At 51.4% G+C, this 22,154-nt stretch overlaps 2 protein-coding genes across 4 annotated transcripts in view; one reads left to right on the forward strand and one right to left on the reverse strand.

Moving 5' to 3' along the window:
- Window positions 1-22,154, reverse strand: part of LOC128847462 (zinc finger protein 345-like) — a 430,467-nt gene that overhangs the window by 368,569 nt on the left and 39,744 nt on the right. The gene's annotated exons all lie outside the window — the stretch shown is intronic.
- Window positions 2,663-10,689, forward strand: LOC128847451 (zinc finger protein 665-like). Of its 3 annotated transcripts, none has more exons than XM_054046858.1 (5): window positions 2,663-2,874; window positions 4,822-5,024; window positions 5,435-5,561; window positions 6,052-6,165; window positions 6,498-10,689. In XM_054046858.1, exons 2-5 carry the CDS (start codon window positions 4,902-4,904, stop codon window positions 8,576-8,578), a joined length of 2,445 nt encoding a protein of 814 aa, XP_053902833.1. In that variant the 5' UTR covers window positions 2,663-2,874; window positions 4,822-4,901; the 3' UTR covers window positions 8,579-10,689. The 3 variants fall into 3 exon arrangements, with proteins under 3 accessions (XP_053902833.1, XP_053902836.1, XP_053902835.1); XM_054046861.1 differs by having other exon boundaries at window positions 6,501-10,689; XM_054046860.1 differs by having other exon boundaries at window positions 4,854-5,024.

Consider the following 22,154-nt stretch of genomic DNA (forward strand, 5'->3'; position numbering starts at 1 on the left):
CTTTGTGGTAGGCTTGCCGTAGCTCCTTAATTTTCACGCGGCACTGCTGTGCGTCCCTGTTATGGCCTCGGTCCTTCATGGCCTTTGAGATCTTTTCTAATATTTTGCCATTTCATTTACTGCTACGGAGTTCAGCTAGCACTGATTCGTCTCCACATATGGCGAGCAGATCCCGTACCTCCCGTTCGGTCCATGATGGAGCTCTTTTGCGATCCTAGGACTCCATCATGGTTACCTGTGCTGATGAGCTCTGTGTGGTCACCTGTGCTCTCCACACTGGGCAAACAGGAAATGAAATTCAAAAGTTCACGGGGCTTTTCCTGTCTACCTGGTCAGTGCATCTGAGTTGAGAGTGCTGTCCAGAGCGGTCACAATGAAGCACTGTGGGATAGCTCCCGGAGGCCAATAACGTCGAATTCCATCCACACTACCCCAAATCTGATCTGCAAAGGCCGATTTTAGTGCTAATCACATTGTCGGAGGTGGAGTAAAGAAACCAGTTTAAAGGGCCGTTTAAGTCGAAAAAAGGGCTTCGTTGTGTGGACATGTCCAGGCTTAATTCGATTTAATGCTGCTAAAGTCGACCCAAACTCATAGTGTAGACCAGGCCTTAGAAACCAGTTACAGATCATCAACTGGTGCAGGTAGCACAGTCCTACAGGGAACAGTTTCCTATATGACACCTGCCAGCTCAAACTGGGTGCAAAGCAGGGGGAAGCCAACCCACGCTGCGCTGGGGGTTGGGACAGCCACACCTGGGGGAGGAAGAAGAGTGGGGGAGTGGAATGAGGGCTTAAGAGGGGAAGGGGGTGTAGATAAGGTGGGATTGAAGGGGGATGAGGGATGAGGGATGGGTCGGGCAGGAGGAGGATGCAGTGGGCAGGGTGCTGAAGGGAGGGGGCGATGCAGGGGAATCAGGGAAGACTTATGGGGTGGATGGGGACAGGTTGTAATAGAAGGAAACGCTGAGTGGGGGTGTCACTGCGTGGGAAATGCATAATGTTGGGGGGAGGCTGGCATAGACTGAGAGCAAGAGCAGACTGGCTGGAGGAGGGTCAGAAAGAGGGTAGGAGTTGGGTAGAGGGAGAGATACAAGGGCAGCTCCCCCACCCCATGGGGCAGGAGAGGGGGAGGGGTTGCCCCACCCAGCAGCCAGAGGGGAGTTCCTTTACCACAAAAATCACTGAAACTTTGGGGGTAGGTGGAGGTTTCTGTCTAAGGGCTCAGAAGCTACAAGGCAGGTGTCCAGACTAAGGATGAAAATAGCATGTAAAAAGTAACCGTTTCAACTATTAAAATTGTACTGGTAACATGTTAAGGAGTTCACAACATAGGCATCTGCCCAGCATCCCAGGTGCGGCCATGACTGGTTTCGCCCGGCAAATCACAGGCGGAGAGGCTGGAATTGCTCTGGGCCCAGTGGAACACTTTTTAAAGTAGGGGTGCAGTGCCCCCCCTTATCCCTGTCTGTGCCCCCCACCCCATTGAGGTGGGACCGGGAGCAGGGCCATGGCTCCAGGAAGCGGGGGTTGGGACACAGACAGGGGTAAGGGGCCTGAGGCTGGACGTGGAAGCTGATGAAGTCATCCCCATTGTACTGGAATTCCCCCCCCCCGGGGGTGCCCCATTCCATGACCTGCACCCCGTGGAACCCTGGGGGAGGGCAGGGACAGAACTAGGTCAGCAGCCAGACGTGCTCAAAGATCATGAGTCTGCCCCTCTCTGCCCCCCAATCAGTTTACAGAGATTACCAAGTTTGGGGGCTATTTATCTGCCCCCTGAATCTGCACCTTTCCAGGGACACTGGGAAGAAAGGTCCTGTCACCTAGAGCCTGAGGGCATGTGGCCACCGTCAGAGCAGGAGTCTGACCTGCAGAATCCCTGTAGCACAGTCAGGGCCTGGGCAGGAGGCCTGGGACGTGGGAGGGACAGACTGTGAACTGCCCTGGCATTCTAGAGACACTGTTTGTGCTTCCCCAGTGCCCACAGAGTGGGGCAAAGTGTTTTCCTTTTGCCTTTCCCATTGTTTCCTGATTTCTTTTATTAGCTGCTGTGTTGTAAATTGCATTTGTTCTGAACTATAGACAATGGTCAGGGAAGCGTCCATAGCAGAGAAAGTACGTGGAGTGTGGACACTCTAGCCCGTGTCCTGAGTGGTCACAACCAGGGTGGGGGGGCGAGCCCCTCAGGAAGCCTGGGCCCAGCCTTGTCGGGGTTATAAGGACTTTGCCACACAGGAGAGTGCAAGGGAGCCCTCCAGGTGAGGCAGGCTCTGGGTGAAGGGAGCGAGGACTCAGATCCTTCTGCTATTTGATTCCACCCAAGAAGTGTTTAAGTCAGGAAAGTTCCCCACAATAGCGGGAACCAATTCCCCGCTTACCTCTGTGCATGTTTACTGGTTTCCCCTAAAGTTCATTAAGTATTTTAGGAAACTGTGACACTCATTTCCCCCACTAGATGAAAGACGGTTCCTCATTAGAATCTCTGGGCTAGATGCTCATGATGGACCCTTCTGACCTTAGAGCCTGTGAGTGTAACAGAAGCCAGGCACAGAGAGGCGAAACGCCACGCGATGAGTTTCTCGCTAGGACCCAGGAGCCGCTGGGATACGACTCGGGGATCGATCGCTGGGGTCAGTCCCGGCAGCACGAAGTGACTCGCAGCCGCTGCGGGGACTCTGGCTCCTGGCGAGATCCCCGAGCCCCGGCGGCTGGTGCTGGGAGCCCGGAGCCCGGGCTGCAGCCGGGAGAGGGGAATCTCCAGCAGGGCCCTTCCCGCTGCTCCCCAGGAGCCTCTCCCAGGGCAGAGCCCCCAGCCCGGCCAGGCCCCTTCCCGGCCCGGACCCTGCCCCAGGGGGCCCCGCTCGGAGGGAAGGTAAGAGAGACCCGCCCCCCCCCGTCACCCCCGGGCTGCAGGGGGAGGGTTTGGCCCCAGGCTGCTCCCAGCGGAGCTGGCTGCGATTCCCGCCCGGGGTCCGGGAAAGCTGCCCCCAGCTCCCGGTGTGTGCGCGGGGGGCAGGATCATGTTACCGCCCATCACCCACCCCCCATCTGCTGCTTTGTTTCCCTGCCCCTGGCCGCGCTGGTGCGGACGGAGGCTGCAGCTCAGGGAGATCTGAGGGGGGCAAATAGGGAGGGGCAGAAGGTGGTCAAGGGCCAAACCGAATGCAGGGTGGGGGGCCCGGCTGGTGAAGGAGAGGGGCCCAGGGGCACAATCCGGGCGGGGGGCGCACCCACTGGCTTGAAGGGGTTTCTATCCTATCCAGGGTTTACAGTTTGGTTCAATTGCTCTCCGCCCCCCCCCCCCAGATTGTTTCAGCCCCCCTGCTTCGGACTAGGAGTTGGCGATACGAATGGGGTAGAGGGGGTGGGGGTGGGGGTGGACCCAGGGCTGAGGGAGGAAAGCTTCTCCCACCCCCTTTAGAGGCAGGAACCCAAGTCCCTGAGCACCACCCAACTGCCCCCCCTCGCTGAGCACATGGCCCCAGCCTCCCCATCCCCAGAGCTCAGGGAGGGCGCACAGCCCCAGCCTGAACCCCGGGGGCAGCCTAAGGAGAAGCCTGACCCACTCCCCCACAGGGGCCGTACACCCCACCTTCGCAGTCAGCTGTGACTCTCAACCAGCTTGGAAAACAGACGGGTTTATTGGTAGCTAGGAACACAGCATAGAACAGAGCTTGTTAGCACAGAAATCAGGAGCCTTCAGCAAATTCCATCTAGGGGGGAATCCAGAGTCCCGAGCCCTGGACTCTCCCCGCTGAGTCCCAAACCGGGAGACTGACCCGCTTCCAGCCCCCCATCCTTAGTAATGCCCAGCTGTCCTCCTTCATGCTTTCTCTCTTTCCCAGGAAAACAGGTCACCTGTCCTCCCCCTCTCTCTTTGTTCTCCAACACCTTTGGCTGGCTGGCTCCTTGCAGAGGACCGTTTTCGGCCATTGCTTGCGATGATACAGAATTTTGGCCATTCTCTATGCCCAGGGAGCCACTCTGCAGTGACACCTGCCCTCTAGAGATCTCTGCAATGATCACACACCTGTATCCCATCAGCTTGATACTTGAGTAACACATGGGGAAACTGAGGCACACACTCAGTATTCAGAGAAAACATTAAGAACATTCCTGCTTCCTCACACCCATCTGAGACCAGCCCAGGGGCACTTTCTCCAGTGGCTGGAACCCCTCTAACCATACCAGCCCCTGAGCTTCAGCTCCCAGGTGATGGAGAGACCTGGGGAAAGGGCTGGAGCCGGGCAGGGAAATGACTGCACAAAGGCCCCTTTCAGGGACCGGCTGGTGAGTTTGGCCTACAAGGGGAGGGCCTCCCTGTGTCTGAGTCCCAGAGCTGCTGCCCCCAGTGACACAGCCGGGTTCAACCCCCATTACCAGTGTCACTGGCTGAGCTGCCTAATGAGAGCAAAGGCCCACGACAATGGGGCAGTCGCCTGTTCTCCCAGGGTGAGGGAAGAAGATAAATGGGAGAGCAGAGAGACTTGAAGGGCAGCAGGATCAAGAAGTGGGGAGGGAGGTTCCCAGCTCCCAGCCCTGCCCGGATCCATTCCCTGCATCCCTCTGGGAACAAGGGGAGGAGCTGAGAGAGGAAAAGCCAGTTGTTCACTCTGCTGAGCACTGCATGACTGAGGAAGAAGGGGGAGAGCTAGAGGGGGTTACAATACACTGTAGGGCAGTGATTCTGCTCTTTTTCCAGTGTTTGGCTCAGAGATGCTGTTCTGGGAAAGTTTAGAAGGGACTTGGTGGGTTTAGTTCTAATGGGGAAGTGAGGGCCTGGCCAGGGTGGTAATGAATTAACTGGGTTTCTTCCCAGCATGGCAGAGTCATAGAATCATCTGTCTGCAGGGAGAGAGCCTGGGGGGAATCGAGGCGTGACATGGACTCCAGCCCCTTATGAAACCTCCCCAATCTTCCTGCTCCACTGACAGGCTGAGAAATCGCTTCCACGTTTTGCTCCAGATCGTCCCGTCTTCCAGGAGACAGGGCAGGGAAATGGCTGTGCTGGAGCCAGCTCAGGTAGGGGATTTTTAGGGAGCTTTTGGTGTGGGGGAGGGGTATTGCAGAGGGATTAATCACCCGGGGTGGGACAGGGTGTGATAAACCTGCTGGAACATGATCCCACTGGCCAGAGGTTGCTGTGAAATACGAAGGGAAGCTGTTGGGATTCCTGTCCCTGTCCCTGGCTCAGAGCTCTGCTTCCCGTATCAGCCTGTGGCTGGCAGGCGTCTGGGAAATGAGAAGTCCCTGCCCTGCTCTGTGTGCTGGGGGGGAACAAGGAGCTCTCACCTTCTCCCACCCCCTGAAGCCTCCTGGCTGCTCTGAGCAGGGTGCGGGGAGGGTTCTGCTTCTCTGGCCCTCCGCCCCCATGACAAGGGGTATAGTGGCTGGAGCAGCAGGTTCTCAGTGGGGGATTCTTGTTGTTTCAGATGCCGGTGACCTTCGAGGATGTGGCTGTGTATTTCACCCAGGGGCAGGGGGCTCTGCTGGACCCTGCTCAGAGAGCCCTCTACAGGAATGTCATGTGGGAGATCTATGAAACGGTGACCTCGTTGGGTAAGCGATTCCTGGCTCCTTGGTTATTTGAAGCTGGAGGGGGCGTCTGTGTGTCTCATCACTCTCCAATGAAACATGGCAGTCAAAACCTAAGACACATACTAAATCATCCCCACCCAACCCCCGAGGCTTGCAAGGTGGAGAAGCCGTGTATTGTCCCGTCTGTGATGTTTCTCGGTCACTCACAGAATCCCTCTTCTCCCTCCTACTGGGGAACAGCTCCAGAATGTGGAGGGATCTGGTTTGCGCAGGTTTAGAAATAGGCAGGGGTTTAACACTAGAGCTGGGTGTGCATCACAATTCCCCTCACCTCCCCAGATGTCTGCGCCCCCACCCCGAGGGGGCTCAGTGACCACTTTCTTGTCTTCTTAGATTCCACATTCCCCAGCACAGCACAGGGATGGGTTCTGCTCACAGAATGTCCTTTCTGACAGATGCGCTCTCAGTCCTCCACCCACCCTGATCTGGTCTGTTTTCACTCCCTGCACAGGATTCCCCATTCCCAAACCTGACCTGATCACTCAGCTAGAACAAGGGAAAGAGCCATGGGTGCCCGATCTTCAGGCCTGTGAGAAAAGAGAGATCCCGAGAGGCGCCCAAACAGGTGAGGACTGACACACAAACCATCTGGTGAATGAAGGAAAAAGTTGAGAATCCCAAAAATGAGGGATCAGTAAGTGCCCTCAGTTCCTTCCTCATCTCACCCAGGACAGGGTTCCAGGCAGCAGATATCACTGATATCGCTTCGCGTGTGTCCTGTTAACTGCAGGAGTTTCCTTCCTTACTTTCCTTCTCTGTGAACATTTGGGTGGGAAGTGGAGGCAGAATCCAATTGCTCTGTCTGTGCAGCTTTAGTATGGTGGGTTTTCCCTTGGTGCTATTCCTCTTGATTTCTCCTCAGCACAATGACTCCTCTCTGAATTATCTCTCTCCCAGCAGGTTACGAGACAGTGAGTGAAAAAAAGGATGGGAATCAACAGCAGGAAGTTTCTGGGCACAGGGAACCACAGGGGACCTTTGTGGGAAGAGCTGAAGGGAATTTTTCCCAGTGCTCGGAACAGGGAGAAGCCTGGGAAAATTGGCAGAGGTCAAAGAGTCTGCTGGGAAAACCCTTAAGGGAGCAAATGGATGAATTTGTTATATATGGGGAAGGACACAGGAATCCCACAGGCCGGCAGACAACCCCCAAGGAAGAGAAATGCTATGAATATCTTGGTTCTGTTATGCTTCAGGCAATAAATACTGGAGAGAAAACACTTCGATGGTTGGACTGTGGGGAACACTTCAATAAGTGCTCAGATCTTGCTAACCATGGGAGAAGCCATGAGGGAGAGAGACCCTCTCAGTACCTTGAGGGCAGGAATTGTTTGAATTGGAAGTCAGCGCTGATTACACATCAGGAAATCCACACAAGGGACAGACCACATAAGTGCTTAGACTGTGGAAAAAGTTTCACATGGAGATCAGCCCTTGTTAGACATCAGGCAATCCACATCGGAGAGAGACCCCATAAGTGCTTGGACTGTGGGAAAAGTTTCATACAGAGGTCAAACCTTGTTAATCATCAGGCAATCCACACCGGAGAGAGACCCCATAAGTGCTTAGACTGTGGGAAAAGTTTCATACAGAGGTCAGCCCTTTTTAAACATCAGGCAATTCACACTGGAGAGAGACCCCATAAGTGCTTGGACTGTGGGAAAAGTTTCATACAAAGGTCAGGCCTTGTTAGACATCAGGCAATCCACCCCAGAGAGAGACCCCATAAGTCCTTGGATGGTGGGGAAACTTTCATACGGAGGTCAGCCTTTGTTAAACATCAGTCCATCAACACTGGAGAGAGACCCCATAAGTGCTTGGACTGTGGGAAAAGTTTCAAACGGAGGTCAGTCCTTGTTAGACATCTGGCAATCCACACCGGAGAGGGACCCCATAAGTGCTTGGACTGTGGGAAAAGTTTCATACGGAGGTCAAACCTTGTTAATCATCAGGCAATCCACCCCAGAGAGAGACCCCATAAGTGCTTGGACTGTGGGAAAAATTTCAAACGGAGGTCTGCCCTTGTTAGACATCTGGCAATCCACACCGAAGAGGGACCCCATAAATGCTTGGACTGTGGGAAAAGTTTCATACGGAGGTCAAACCTTGTTAATCATCAGGCAATCCACACAGGAGAGAGACCCCACAAGTGCTTGGACTGTGGGAAAAGTTTCATACAGAAGTCAGGCCTTCTAATACATCAGGCAGTCCACACCGGAGAGAGACCGCACAAGTGCTTAGACTGTGAGAAAAGTTTCTTATATAGGTCAGCCCTTGTTAATCATCAGAGAATCCACACAAGAGAGAGACCCCACAAGTGCTTGGACTGTGGGAAAAGTTTCATACAGAGGTCAGCCCTTGCTAATCATCAGGCAATTCACACAGGAGAGAGACCCCATAAGTGCTTGGACTGTGGGAAAAGTTTCATACAGAGGTCAGCCCTTGCTAATCATCAGGCAATCCACACAGGAGAGACACCCCATAAATGCTTGGACTGTGGGAAAAGTTTCATATTGAGGTCATCCCTTGTGAAACATCAAACAGTCCACACCGGAGAGAGACCACACAAGTGCTTAGACTGTGGAAAAAAATTCCTATATAGGTCAGCCCTTGTTAATCATCAGGCAATTCACACAGGAGAGAGACCCCATAAGTGCTTGGACTGTGGGAAAAGTTTTATACAGAGGTCAGACCTTGTTAAACATCAGACAATCCACACAGGAGAGACACCCCATAAGTGCTTGGACTGTGGGAAAAGTTTCAGACAAAGGCCAAACCTTCTTAATCATCAGGCAATCCACACAGGAGAGAACCCCCATAAGTGCTTGGACTGTGGGAAAAGTTTCATATGGAAGTCAGCCCTGGTTACACATCAGAGAATTCACACAGGAGAGAGACCCCATAAGTGCTTGGACTGTGGGAAAAGTTTCATACAGAGGTCACACCTTCATAAACATCAGGCAATCCACACGGGAGAGTGACCCCACAAGTGCTTGGACTGTGGGAAAAGTTTCATATGGAGGTCAGTCCTTGTTAAACCTCAAGCAATCCATAGAAGAGGGAGACCATAAGACTCTGGGAAAGGTTTCAGAAACAGATCAGCCCTTCTAAACATCAGGCAATCCATGCACAAGAGAGACCCCCCCGTAAGTGCATAAACTATGGAAAAATGTTTCAAATAGATATCATCCCTTGTTTTACATCAGAGAATCCACACAGAGAAGTGACCCCATAACTGTTTAGCCTGTGAAAGATGTTTTAAATGGAGGTCAAAATTTATTCCAAATCAGGCAATACACACAGGAGAGTGACCCCATAACTGGTTGGACCATGTGAAAAGTTTCACAGAAAGATCAAATCTTATAACACTCAGAGGATCCACACAGGTGAGAGATCCCATCAGAGCTCAGACTGGAAAAAGTCTCCTACATAGATCATACTTTTTTAAAAATCAGCTAATCCACACGGGAGAGATCTCATAAGTGCTTAGGCTGTGGGGAAAGTTTTATATGGAGCTCAGGCCATGTTTTACATCAGAGAATCCACACAGGAGACACCATAAATGCTCAGACTATGGAGAATGTTTCATACCATGGTCAAGTGCTTGGACCGTGGGAAAGTGTTTTAGAAACACTTCAGACCTACAGAACATAAGCCAATCCACACAGGAGAGAGATCCCATAACTGTTTAGACTGCAGAAAAAGTTTCATATGGAGGTCAGACCTTGCTAAAAATCAGGCAGTCCACACCGAAGAGAGACCCCATAAGTGCTTAGACTGTAGGAAACATAGCAGAAACTGATCAGTCTTTGTTTTACATCAGGGAATCCACAAGACGCCGTAAGTGCTTGGACTGTGGCAAAAGTTGTACACAGAGATCACACCTCATTAAACATTGGAGAATTCAGACACGATCTAAACTTCTGTGACACGTGGCCCGAAAGAGTTAAGAACCTTGCAGGCTAATTGATCAGCTTCAACTTTTAGAAACTGGTTACACATCAGAGAATTCACACAGGAGAGAGACCCCATAAGTGCTTGGACTGTGGGAAAAGTTTGTAAATGGTATCTGGGGCCATTCCAAGAAATAGAGATTAGAACTTTGAAATGTAAACTGGGTGTTTTTAAAAAAATTGGAAGAAGTTGATTAATTGCAGTTAACTCACGTGATTAAATCAAAAAAATTCATTGTGGTTAGAAAAATTAATCTCGATGAATCACATTGTTAAACAGTAGAATACAAATAGAAATTTGTTAAATGTTTTTGGATGTTTTTCTATGTTTTCTTATATATTGATTTCCATAACAACAAAGAGAAAGTGTACAGTGCTCACTTTATATTATTTTTTATTATAAATACTTGTACTGTAAACATGCAAAACAGAAGTAGTATTTTTCAGTTCATCTCATAAAGGTACTATAGTGCAATCTCTTTATCAGGAAAGTTTAACTTAGAAACATCAATTATTTTAATGATATAAGTGCATTCAAAAATAAAGCAATTAAAAACTGTATAGCCTAGAAGTCAACTCAGTGCTACTTCTTTTTCTGCCACTCGCTAGGACAAACAAGTTTGTTTACATTTACGAGAGAGAATGCTGCTTTGTTTCTAATTTATGATGTCACCTGAAAGTGTGAGAAGGTGTTCGCACGGCACATTTGTAGCTGGCAATTCAAGGTATTTATGTGCAAGATATGCTAAACATGCATATGTCCCTTCATGCTTCAGCCAACATTCCAGTGGACATGCTTCCATGCTGACGATGCTCATTTTTAAAAAAAATGCATTAATTCAATTTGTGACTGAACTCCTTGAAGGAGAATTGTATGTCCCCTGTTCTGTTTTACAAAGCTTCGGCTGGTGGCATCTGACTCAGTTGATGAAAATGAGGATGTGTCTGTCTGGTCTGCTTTGGATCGTTATCGATTAGAACCCATCATTAGCATGGATGCATGTCCTCTGGAATGGTGGTTGAAGCAGGAAGAGACCTATGACTTTTTAGAGCATCTGGCACATAAATATCTTGTGATGCCGGCTGCAGTAGTGCAAGGAGAATGCCTGTTCTCACTTTCAGGTGACATTGTAAACAAGAAGCGGGCAGCATTATCTCTTGCAAATTGTAACCAAACTTGTTTTTCTGAGTAATTGACTGAACAAGAAGTAGGACTGAGTGGAGTTGTAGGCTCTAAAGTTTTACATTGTTTTCTTTTTGAATGCAGGTATTTTTTTGTAAAAAATTCTACATTAGTAAGTTCAACTTTCATGATAAAGAGATTGGACTAAAGTAATTAGAGTTGGTGAATTGAAAAATACAATTTCTTTTGTTTTTTACAGTGCAAGTATTTATAATAAAAATATCAAGTGCTCACTGTACACTTTGTATTGTGTAAAAAGAACAAGGAGTCCTTGTGGCACCTTAGAGACTGACAAATTTATTTGGGCATAAGCTTTTGTGGGCTATAACCGACTTCATCAGATGCATGGAGTGTATTCTGTATTGCAACTGAAATCAGTATGTTTGGAAATATATAAAACATCCAAAATATTTAAATACATGGTATTCTATTATTGTTTAACAGCGCGATTAATCACGATTCATTTTTTTAATCGCTTGACAGCCCTAGAAGTTAGTAACTGTAGTAGTCTCTGTTTACCTATATCTTGTTATAGATTAACGGTGTAACCAAAGGGTTCCTGTCTAGGACTGTATTTTGTTAATTCAGAAGTCAAAAGGAAATATTAACATTTAAATGACACTTGGGTGTAATAATGTTCTTGCGTATATCTCTTTTTAAAGTTTGTGGTAAACTGTCTATGAACGGCTTTATGGATAATTACCTTATGTTAATCCATGTAGTTTTATTACCTGTGATGCTTGGGAAATAGGAGTGTATTTCCAAAACCTATTGTTCCCCCAAGGACTGCCTGCTGTCGAGAGGCTGCAAAAATGTCTATATAAACTCCTGGGACCTGATCCTTTCATCTCAGATCTTCTTAAGCTTTATTCGTGGGGAGTTTGAGTCGTAAGACCGAGATCTCCAGTCCTCTCTGGGCCGCCCTGATATTGAACATTGGACTAGAGCATGATGAAATTGTTAGGATATAGATATTCAAGCCTGTCTGTAAAGGCCTATACTTTAAGAATGTAGGTATATGTTTATTATTTAGCTAGTTATAGAGGTATAAAAGAATCTGTGTAAGGCCTTCTCTCACTGTGACAGTCTGAGGCCTGTTCTTAGGCTAAGGCCTTTGGCCAAGCAGCAGAGGCAGCCATAAACTGGGAAGCGAACGGTCACATCCTCACATTCCAAACTAGTTGAAATAAGGCAATCTGGGGCTGTTAGATCGGATCAACTTCCTATCACCTCCAGAGAAAGGGAAGAGCCTAGAAGATGTAAAAGGAATTTTAGTTTGATAGTTTTCTGTCTGGTAAGAACTCACTTAGCAATAGATACAGCTGGGAAACCCTTATGTCTTTATAGATGTCGTTGTGAAAACCTCACTTCTGTATTGTTTTGTCATTCTAGTTACCACTTTGCTGTGTTTATTTGCATGGTCTCTGTCTGGTTCAGTGATTGTTTCTGTCTGCTGTATAATTAATTTGGCTGGGTGTAAACTAATTAAGGTGGTGGGATATAATGGCTAACTAATCATGTTACAATCAGGACTGATTAAGTAAAATTTAGGAGACTGATTGGTTAAGGTATAGCTAAGAATATTATATATAAATTAGGGGCATACAGGAAGTAAGTTTGGATTCGAAAATAAGGAAAAGGAACTTGCGTTTAAGCTTGCTGGAAGGTCACCCTAATAAACATTGACTTGTTTGCACCTCCGGACTTTGCGTATTGCTGCTCTCTGTTACAATCAGGACTGATTAAGTAAAATTTAGGAGACTGATTGGTTAAGGTATAGCTAAGAATATTATATATAAATTAGGGGCATACAGGAAGTAAGTTTGGATTCGAAAATAAGGAAAAGGAACTTGCGTTTAAGCTTGCTGGAAGGTCACCCTAATAAACATTGACTTGTTTGCACCTCCGGACTTTGCGTATTGCTGCTCTCTGTTCATGCGAGAAGGATGAGGTAAGCGAAAGGGTGAAGGAATAAGCCCCCTAACATCTTGGTGCCGTGACTCAGATGCATCGCACTGGATAGGTGAGTGGCAGCCTGTAAGTCCCCCTCCTCAACAGTCCTCGCAGCTGCTTGGAGGGGGTATGACGAACTCTCGTGATGGTAGTTGTGGGTTCTGGCCAGCTGGGATAATGGATTTTTTGAACAAATGGATAAGCAAGAATCAGAGCCCATAGCAGGTGCAGGGGTCTACCTGGGATGAGTTTGAGAAGGAGATGGGGGTGGTTTTGGGAGACCCCAAGGGAAAGGAGTGTAGGAAAAAGGGAATGGTATTACAAGGTTTGTGTGCTGGGATGGCATACTGGGTAAAAAGGGAAGCCGATCTCCTCCAACACATTAAGGCTTTGGAACATTGTGGAACAGCAATGGATTTTAACAGAAAAATCCGTGTTAGCGGCAGAGGTACCGGATTTGAAAGCACAGGATGCTGCACGGATAAAGGAGTCTTGTCAGGCAATCTGGAGAGAGAGAGAGGAACTGCTGGGAAGTGTAGGAGACTTAGAGGAGGAATTGTATCAATGTAAACATTGGGGCAATGGATTTGGAGCCCCAAATCATCCACCCCACTAATGGAGCTGATGGAAACACCTCCACCACCCTACCCTGAAAAAACACTGTACCCACCACTGCCAGTGGACGTTGTAAGCCGGCGATCCACTGTTACAGCCGCCGCGAGAGAGACTACCCGGGAGGAACTGCAGGAGGCAGGAATAGTGGCCCCAGTTGCAGGGTGAGGGGACCATGCCCCACAAGAAGTAGAACCGGCAGAAATCCGCCCCTTTTCCCTGAAGGACCGGGAGACATTACTGGGCCGTTTGGGAAAGGTACCCCGGGAGGATTGGGATCAGTTTGTGCTGTGGCTAGTGGAAGTAGGCAGGGAAATGGAGGATCTAACTCGTGAGGATCAGGTGATCATATGGCATAGTCTTTTGGGACGGGGCACCTTAAGAATCGATGTGGCAGGACTGGCACACCCATTTTCTAATCCCCGGACAGGTGGCAAAACAGTTGTTTGGGGTGTACTCTCGTACTGCGGGGATGAATAGGATGAAGCGAATCCCTGGGGAAACAGGGCGGGATACACTTAATTGCATACAGTCATGGGCACAGTGCTGGGTGCATCCCCAGGACTGTCCCTGGGGGATACCCGAGACAGGAGCACCAGGTCCTGGTGGGGGTGTAGAGCATGGTAGGGGTATGGAATTGCTGGAGAAATAGTTGGAGCTGAACGATCCGCAGTTTGGGGCATTTAAGTTTGCAGCATCCTGAACTTGCTCCCAATCAGCTACCCCAGTTTCTGGAACAGGCAGATGTGTGGAGGCAGATGCATCAGCGGGGAGAGCCAGTCCATGTTGTTATTGCAGGGGATCAGTACAAGGTGGAAAGGGGTGGATCAGCCCGGAGGGGAGGAGGGAGAGGCCGTAGCTTTGGGGCGGGGGTTAGTCAGGGATGAGTGGGGCAATTGTAGAGCAAAGTTGCAGAGACTGCAGGCTCAACTGACTATGCAGGATCTTACCAGATCGGGGGAAAGTGGCCCAGGAGGCCAGGGGACTGGGACTGGGACTGCCTGAAATGCCAGACACACAATTTTGCTTGGAGACAGGAATGTGTTCGGTGCCGGGACCCCCAGTCCCCCTGTGAACCAGTGAGAGGGACAGAGGTCGGTGCTGCGACTTAGGGGTGCCTGGGAGGCATCCTGTCCATGTTCTTAGTTTAGGACGGGACGCATCTGCTCGCCCCACGCAAAGATCTGTACACAGGTGCTCAGCCGAGTCCCTTCCACCCGGAGAGCCAATTGCAGAGTTGGACGCTGAGGAGTTGCTGATATTCAGAGCAGAGTTTGAGCCCCTGTTTCCGTAGCATCCCTGCCAGCTGTCAGCCTGCTCCAGCAGCAGGGCTCTCAGGCTTGCAGTGAGAGATGGACACACCTGGGGAGAGCAGGGGATATGTGCAAGGGGCAGACAAAGAGTGAGGAGCAGCTGGGGAGGAGAACGGCTCTACTTGCCAAAAGGGGAAGAGTGGGCAGGGGAAAGAGGCAGGGGGGAAGGATGGGATTAAGATGGGGAGGAGATGGAGTGGTGGGCAAGGGGCATGGGATGGGGAAGAGAAGGGAATAGGGGAAGCGGGGGCAGGGAGAGAAGCTGGATACCAGCATGTGGCATCCCATTGGCAGAAGCTGACTCCCCTGTGAAGCAGGCCCCTCGAACCCTCACCCTGACAAGCCCCACCTCCCCTGCATCTGTACCACCCCGATGATCCCCCCAGTCACCCTCCCCACTGAGCCCCAACCAACTGCACCTGGACCCCCAACCAAATGAACCCCACCTCTTCTACATGTAGACCCCTCTGCTGAGCCCCAAACACCTTCACCTGGATCCCCTGCAGAGTCCCATTGCCCCTGCACCTGGAACCACTCAATGAGCTTTTGTGCATCCAGATCTCCCACTGAGCCGCCCGCACCCAGATTGCCCCACAGAGAACTCTCTTACCCCCCCCCGGATCTCCCCACACTAAGTCCCTCTGCACTTGGATCCTGCTGCCGGGCTGAGCCTGCTCACCCACACCTGGTGCACCTGGCACAGGGGGGCAGGGCCCCAGGGTGTTTCTGGGGCAGGCCTGGCCTTTGCGCTGTGTCAGGGTCGGGTGCAGCCTGACTGCCGAGTCCCTGTCCTAGGGTGCGGTGGGGTGGAGGGAGGCTGCAGGGTGATCTCCCACCTCCATGCAACCAGTGGCCTTTGCTCCCCACTGCTGTGTTGGAGCCTCCACATTGATTTACCGACAAATAAAATGTTCAGAATTTTAAAATAGTGTGTGCAGAATTTTTAATTGTTTGGTGCAGAATCCCCTCAGGAATATGGGTGCAGGGCTGCTGTGATGGTGGGACTGAGGAAGGAGGTGGGCAGTGGGGAGGTCTATGGGCGGGGGGCACTGGGCGAGCGGTGTGGTGTGCAGGGTGCTGTGCAGCTGTGGTGGGAGGCCAGCGGGGGAGGTCTCAGGGCGAGGGGGCACTGGCACAAGGATGGGGCTCTGGGCAGGTAAGGTAAGGTAAGGGGAATCTGCAAAGGTAAGGGGAACACTGGCAGCACAGCTCTGGGCTGGTTTGTAAACAGTGCCCTCTGCTGGGCTGTATAGAGTGGGGCCGCTCCTGACTCATTGTGCCCAGCCCGCCCTTCACTCTGGAGACTGACCATTCCACCCTGTGCACCTTGCCCCGTGCGGGCCCACAAGTATGTTTGGCACCGTGCCCACGAAAAGTTCATCCGGCCCTGCAGAGTGGGGCTAAGAATTTTCCTTTTGCCTTTCCGATTGTGTCCCTATTTGTTTTATTAATTGCTGTTTTGTAAATTGCATTTTTTCTGAACTATAGACAATGGTCAGGGAAGCGTCCAGAGCGGAGAAAGGATCCGGAGTGGGAACGCTCTAGCCCATGTCTTGAGTGGTCACAACCAGGGTGAGGGACGAGCCTTGTTGGGGTTATAAGGACTTTGCCACACAGGAGAGTGGAAGGGGAGCCCTCCAGGTGAGGCAGGCTCTGGGTGAAGGAAGAGGGAGCAAGGACTCAGATCCTTCTGCTATTCGATTCCACCTGGGGGGGGGTTAAGTCTTCTCTGGGGGGAGTAATCGCTGGGCTCAGTCCCCGCAGCAGGCAGTGACTGGCAGCCGCTGCAGTGACTCTAGCTCCCAGGCTCCTGGCGAGATCCCCGAGCCCCGGCGGCTGGTGCTGGGAGCCCGGAGCCCTGGCTGCAGCCGGGAGAGGGGAATCTCCAGCAGGGCCCTTCCCGCTGCTCCCCAGGAGCCTCTCCCAGGGCAGAGCCCCCAGCCCGGCCAGGCCCCTTCCCGGCCCGGCCCCTGCCCCAGGGAGGCCCTGCTCGGAGGGAAGGTGAGAGAGACCCGCCCCCCGCTGTCACCCCCGGGCTGCAGGGGGAGGTGTGGCCCCAGGCTGCTCCCAGCGGAGCTGGCTGCGATTCCCTCCCCTGGGCCCGGGAAAGCTGCCGCCAGTTCCCGGTGTGTGCAGGGTGGGGGCAGGATCACGTTACCGCCCATCCTCCCCACCCCCTTCTACTGCTTTTTGTTAGGGTTACCATACGTCTGGATTTTCCCAGACATGTCCGGCTTTTGGGGGCTCAAATCCCCGTCCGGGGGGAAATCCCCAAAAGCCGGGCATGTCCGGGAAAATCGGGAGGCTCGGCCGGGCCCACTTTGTGCGGGGCCGGGCCCGCGGGGCTGGGAGCCGGGCCGGGTCCGCGGGGCTGGGAGCCGGGTCGGGGATCCGGGCCGGGGTCGGGGATCCGGGCGCCGGGCCCGCGGGGCTGGGAGCCGGGCGCCGGGCCCGCAGGGCTGGGAGCCGGGCCCTGGGCCCGCGGGGCTGGGAGCTGGGCCCGCGGGGCTGGGAGCCGGGAGCCGGGGGGTGCACCGGGCCGCCGGGGGGGGCCAGCCTGGGCTGCGCCTTCTCCCCCCCACACACCCCCTTACCTGCTTCAGGCTTCCCGCGAATTAAATGTTCGCGGGAAGCAGGGGAGGGGGCGGAGACTTTGGGAGGGGGCGGAGTTGGGGCGTGGGCGTGGGCGGGGCCGGGCCCCCCGGGAGTGTCCTCCATTAGGAGGCACAAAATATGGTAACCCTATTTTTGTTTCCCTGCCCCAGGCCACTCTGGTGTGGATGGAGGCTGCAGCTCAGTGAAATCTGAGGGGGACAAATGGGGGGGGCATAAGATGGGCCGGGGCCAAACAGAATGTTGGGTGGGGGGCCCAGCTGGGGGCCAGGGACGGAGAGGGGCCCAGGGGCCTAATCATGGCTGGGGGCAGCACAATTGCTGGATCTAGGCTGGTGGGGCCCTGCTGCACCCCTTTGCTTGAAGGGGTTTCCATCCTATCCATGGTTTACAGTTTGGTTCACTGTATCTCAGCAGATCCACTATTAAGATTGTTTCAGCCCCCCTGCCTGGGACTAGGAGCCGGGGATAAGAATGGGATACAGCCAGCGGGGGGTGAATCTAGGGATGGGGGAGGCTTGCCTCCCCCACTGTAGGGGCAGGACTCCAGCCCCTGAGCACCCCCAACTTCCCCCCACCTCCTGAGCGTCTGGCCCCAGCCTGAACCCCGGGGGCAGCCTATGGAGAAGCCTGACCTGCTCCTCACAGGGGCTGTGCACCCCACCTCCACAGTCAGCTGTGACTCTCAGCCAGCTTGGAAAACAGAAGGGTTTATTGGTTGCTGGGAACACAGCATAGTCCTCAGTGATGTCCGCTGCCCCTCCTCCGTGCTTTCCCTTTCCCCCTGGAAAACAGGTCTCGTGGCCTCCCCCATCTCGCTGTTCTCCAGCACCTTCGCCTGGCTCCTTGCAGAGGACCGGCTCCGGCCATGGCTTGCCAGGATACAGAATTTTGACCATTCTCTATGCCCAGGGAGCCACTCTTCAGTGACACCTGCCCTCTAGAGGTCTCCGCAATGATCACACACCTGTATCCCACCAGCTTGATACTTGAGTAACACATGGGGAGACTGAGGCACATACTCGGTATTCAGAGAAAACATTCAGAACATTCCCGCTTCATCACACTCCTCTGAGACCAGCCCCAGGGGCACGTTCTCCATTGGTTCGAACCACTCTAACCATACCAGCCCCTGAGCCTGAGCCTCCAGGTGATGGAGATGTTATCTCAAAGGGGAGCCAAGATAACTTTAGATGTATAGTGGTGTAGGCATTGAGATGTAAAAGCAAGCCCCTTTTACTCAGAAGAGCAGACCCACCCTCTGTCGTGTCTATCACCAGTGGACTGGTGTATGGATCTCCCTCCCTCTTCCCTATGTGTAGTGCAAATAATAAAAACTGACAATACGTAAAGATGAAAACAACAGGTAAGTGTATGAAGGGAATGAATACCATATAGGGAAGGGGTAAATATGAAAGAACAATAGCTAAATAACAAGACAAACAGTGAAACAGCAGCTTTTAAAACAGGAACATGAAGCTCCGGTCCAAAATACAACTCACCCTAGGATAGCTCAGTGATTTGAGCATTAGCCTGCTAAACCTAGGGTTATGAGTTCAATCCTTGAGGGGGCCATCTAGGGCAAAATCCGTACTTGGTCCTGCTAGTAAAGGCAGGGGGCTAGACTCAATGACCTTTCAAGGTCCCTTCCAGTTCTATGAGATAGGTATATCTCCATATATCTATAAACCCCAACTGAGAAAACCCTATTTATCTCACTGTGTTGTCAGCACATCGGCGGCGGTGGTGAAGTCCAGGACCTGCACTCGTTGGGTAATTAGGACCCGCAGAGGAGGAGCACTGGAGAGTCCCTTGATGTCTCAGGGCGGAAGAAGCAGAATGAGAATCCTCTGATGATGTTGTATCCAGGAGCAGGTGAGGTGGAATGTCGTCTTCACTTCAGGAACGGTGATGCCCTTCAATGATGCACTGGAGCTGTGAAGCCGGAACCACGCACGCACCGTCACTGGGATGGACTGTGCCACTTGTCAATGAGTTCAGTCCCTTTAGTGATGGGAGAATATGGTACAGTCCCAGCAAAGGTGGGAAACAGTCTGAGGTAAGATTGTCCTTGGAGCTGCCCGTGATGGGAAAAAAGAGTTGGATCCAGTCATGACTGGGCCATGATAACAGTAGACAACAAGATGGAGGTGACAAGATGGCAGTTCAAACTCCATCTTGGATTGCTGCTATATATTTCCAAACTACATATTAGATTTAATATATACATATTTTAACAGACTGTAACACTATAACAAAACACACTCAACAGAGAGATCTGGGGAAAGGGTTGGAGCCGGGGAGGGAAATGACTCTGCACAAAGGGCCCCTTTCAGGGACCTACTGGTGTCACAGTGCGTTCAGTGCTACGGGGAAGGGCCAGAACTATGTTGTGATAAAGTGACTGAGGGTTTTCCCAGTGGCAGAGACCAGAGCCTGTCTCTAGGGAGAGAGATTCAGGGGGCCTGGGGCAAAGCAATTTCAGAGTCTTGGGGGGGGTGGAATCGGGGGGTGAAATGGACTTGAGCCTCTTCTGTAACCTCCCCCAGAGCCCCTCTCACCCCGACAGGCTGAGGACTCGCAACCACGTTTCGCTCCAGATGGTCCCGTCTTCCAGGGGACAGGGAAGGGAAATGGCTGTGATGGAGCCAGCTCAAGTAGGGGATTTGCAGAGAGCTGTGGGGAGGATTTGTTGTAGAGGGGGAGGGGCAGGAAACATACAGTGTGAGGCAGGGAGGGGACAGTGTGTGATAAACCTGCTAGAACATGATCAACCTGGGCCTGATTTTATGAACAGGCCCATTGGCGGCAATGGGAGGGGGCGACATTCCCCCATTTCTGTCCCAGGGAACACCCCATTGGCCAAAGGCTGCCGTGAAACACGAAGGGAAGCTGTTGAGGTTCCTGTCCATGTCCCCGGCTCAGAGCTCTGCTTCCCGTATCAGCCTGTGGCTGGCAGGCGTGTGGGAAATGGGAAGACCCTGCCATGCTCTGTGTGCTGGGGGGGATAAGGAGCTCTCACCTTCTCCCCACCCCCTGAAGCCTCCTGGCTGCTCTGAGCAGGGTGCAGCGGGGATTCTGCTTCTCCAGCCCTCCCAGAGATTTAATGTTTTGTTTAGTTTTCCCTGTGACTAGTGGGATTCTGGGTGGGGCTGCAAATAGTCAGTCATCATGAATAGGTCGGAATATGAACAAGAGGCTGCTAGGCAGCTCTCTAACACTACATTCTACAGGCCGTTACCCTCTGATCCCACTGAGGGTTACCAAAAGAAACTACACCATCTGCTCAAGAAACTCCCTGAAAAAGCACACGATCAAATCTGTACAGAGACCCCTACAACTCCGACCGGGGGTATTCTATCTGCTACCCAAGATCCATAAACCTGGAAATCCTGGATGTCCCATCGTCTCAGGCATTGGCACCCTGACATCAAGATTGTCTGGCTATGTAGACTCTCTCCTCAGGCCCTACGTTACTAGCACTCCCAGCTGTCTTCGAGACACCACTGACTTCTGACGAAACTACAATCCATTGGTGATCTTCCAGAAAACACCATTCTGGCCATTATGGATGTAGAAGTTCTCTACACCAACACGCCACACAAAGATGAACTACAAGCTGTCATGAACAGTATCCCCGATAATGTCACGGCAAAGCTGGTGGCTGAATTTTGTGACTTTGTCCTCACGCGCAACTATTTCACATTTGGGGACAATGTATACCTTCAAGTCAGCGGCACTGCTATGGGTACCCACATGGCCCCACAGTATGCCAACATTTTTATGGCTGACTTAGAACAATGCTTCCTCAGTTTTTGTCTGCTTGAGCTACATTGATGACATCTTTATCATCTGGACCCATGGAAAAGATGCCCTTGAGGAATTCCACCATGATTTCAACAATTTCTATCCCACCATCAACCTCAGCTTGGACCAGTCCACACAAGAGATCCACTTCCTGGACACTACAGTGCTAATAAGCGATGGTCACATAAACACCACCCGATACCGGAAACCTACTGACCGCTATACTTACCTACATGCCTCCAGCTTTCATCCAGACCACACCACACAATCCATTGTCTACAGCCAAGCTCTAAAATAGATCTGAATTTGCTCCAACCCCTCAGACAAACAGTTACAAGATCTCTGTCAAGCATTCTTTCAACTACAACACCCACCTGCTGAAATGAAGAAACAGACTGACAGAGACAGAAGGGTACCCAGAAGTCACCTACTACAGGACAGGCCCAACAAAGAAAGTAACAGAATGCCACTAACCGTCACCTTCAGCCTCCAACTAAAACCTCTCCAGCGCATCATCAAGGATCTACAACCTATCCTGAAAAATGATCCCTCACTCTCACAGATCTTGGGAGACAGGCCAGTCCTCACTTACAAACAGCCCCCCCACCTGAAGCAAATACTCACCAGAAACCAGACAACAAAAACACTAACCCAGGAACCTATCCTTGCAACAAAGCCGGTTGCCAACTCTGTCCACATATCTATTCAAAGGACACCATCATAGGACCTAATTACATCAGCCACACTATCAGAGACTCATTCAACTGCACATCTACCAATGTGATATATGCCATCATGTGCCAGCAATGCCCCTCTGCCGTGTACATTGGCCAAACCGGACAGTCTCTAAGCAAAAGAATTAATGGACCCAAATCTGACATCAGGAATCATAATACTCAAAAACCAGTGGGAGAACACTTTAACCTGTCTGGCCGTTCAATGACAGACCTGCGGGTGGCTATCTTACAACAGAAAAACTTCAAAAACAGACTCCAACGAGAGACTGCTGAGCTGGAATTGATATGCAAATTAGATACAATCAACTCAGGATTGAATAAGGACTGGGAATGGCTGAGCCATTACAAACATTGAATCTATCTCCCCTTGTAAGTATTCTCACACT

This window comes from Malaclemys terrapin, chromosome 13 (genome assembly GCF_027887155.1).
Source record: "Malaclemys terrapin pileata isolate rMalTer1 chromosome 13, rMalTer1.hap1, whole genome shotgun sequence".
NCBI lineage: Eukaryota > Metazoa > Chordata > Testudines > Emydidae > Malaclemys > Malaclemys terrapin.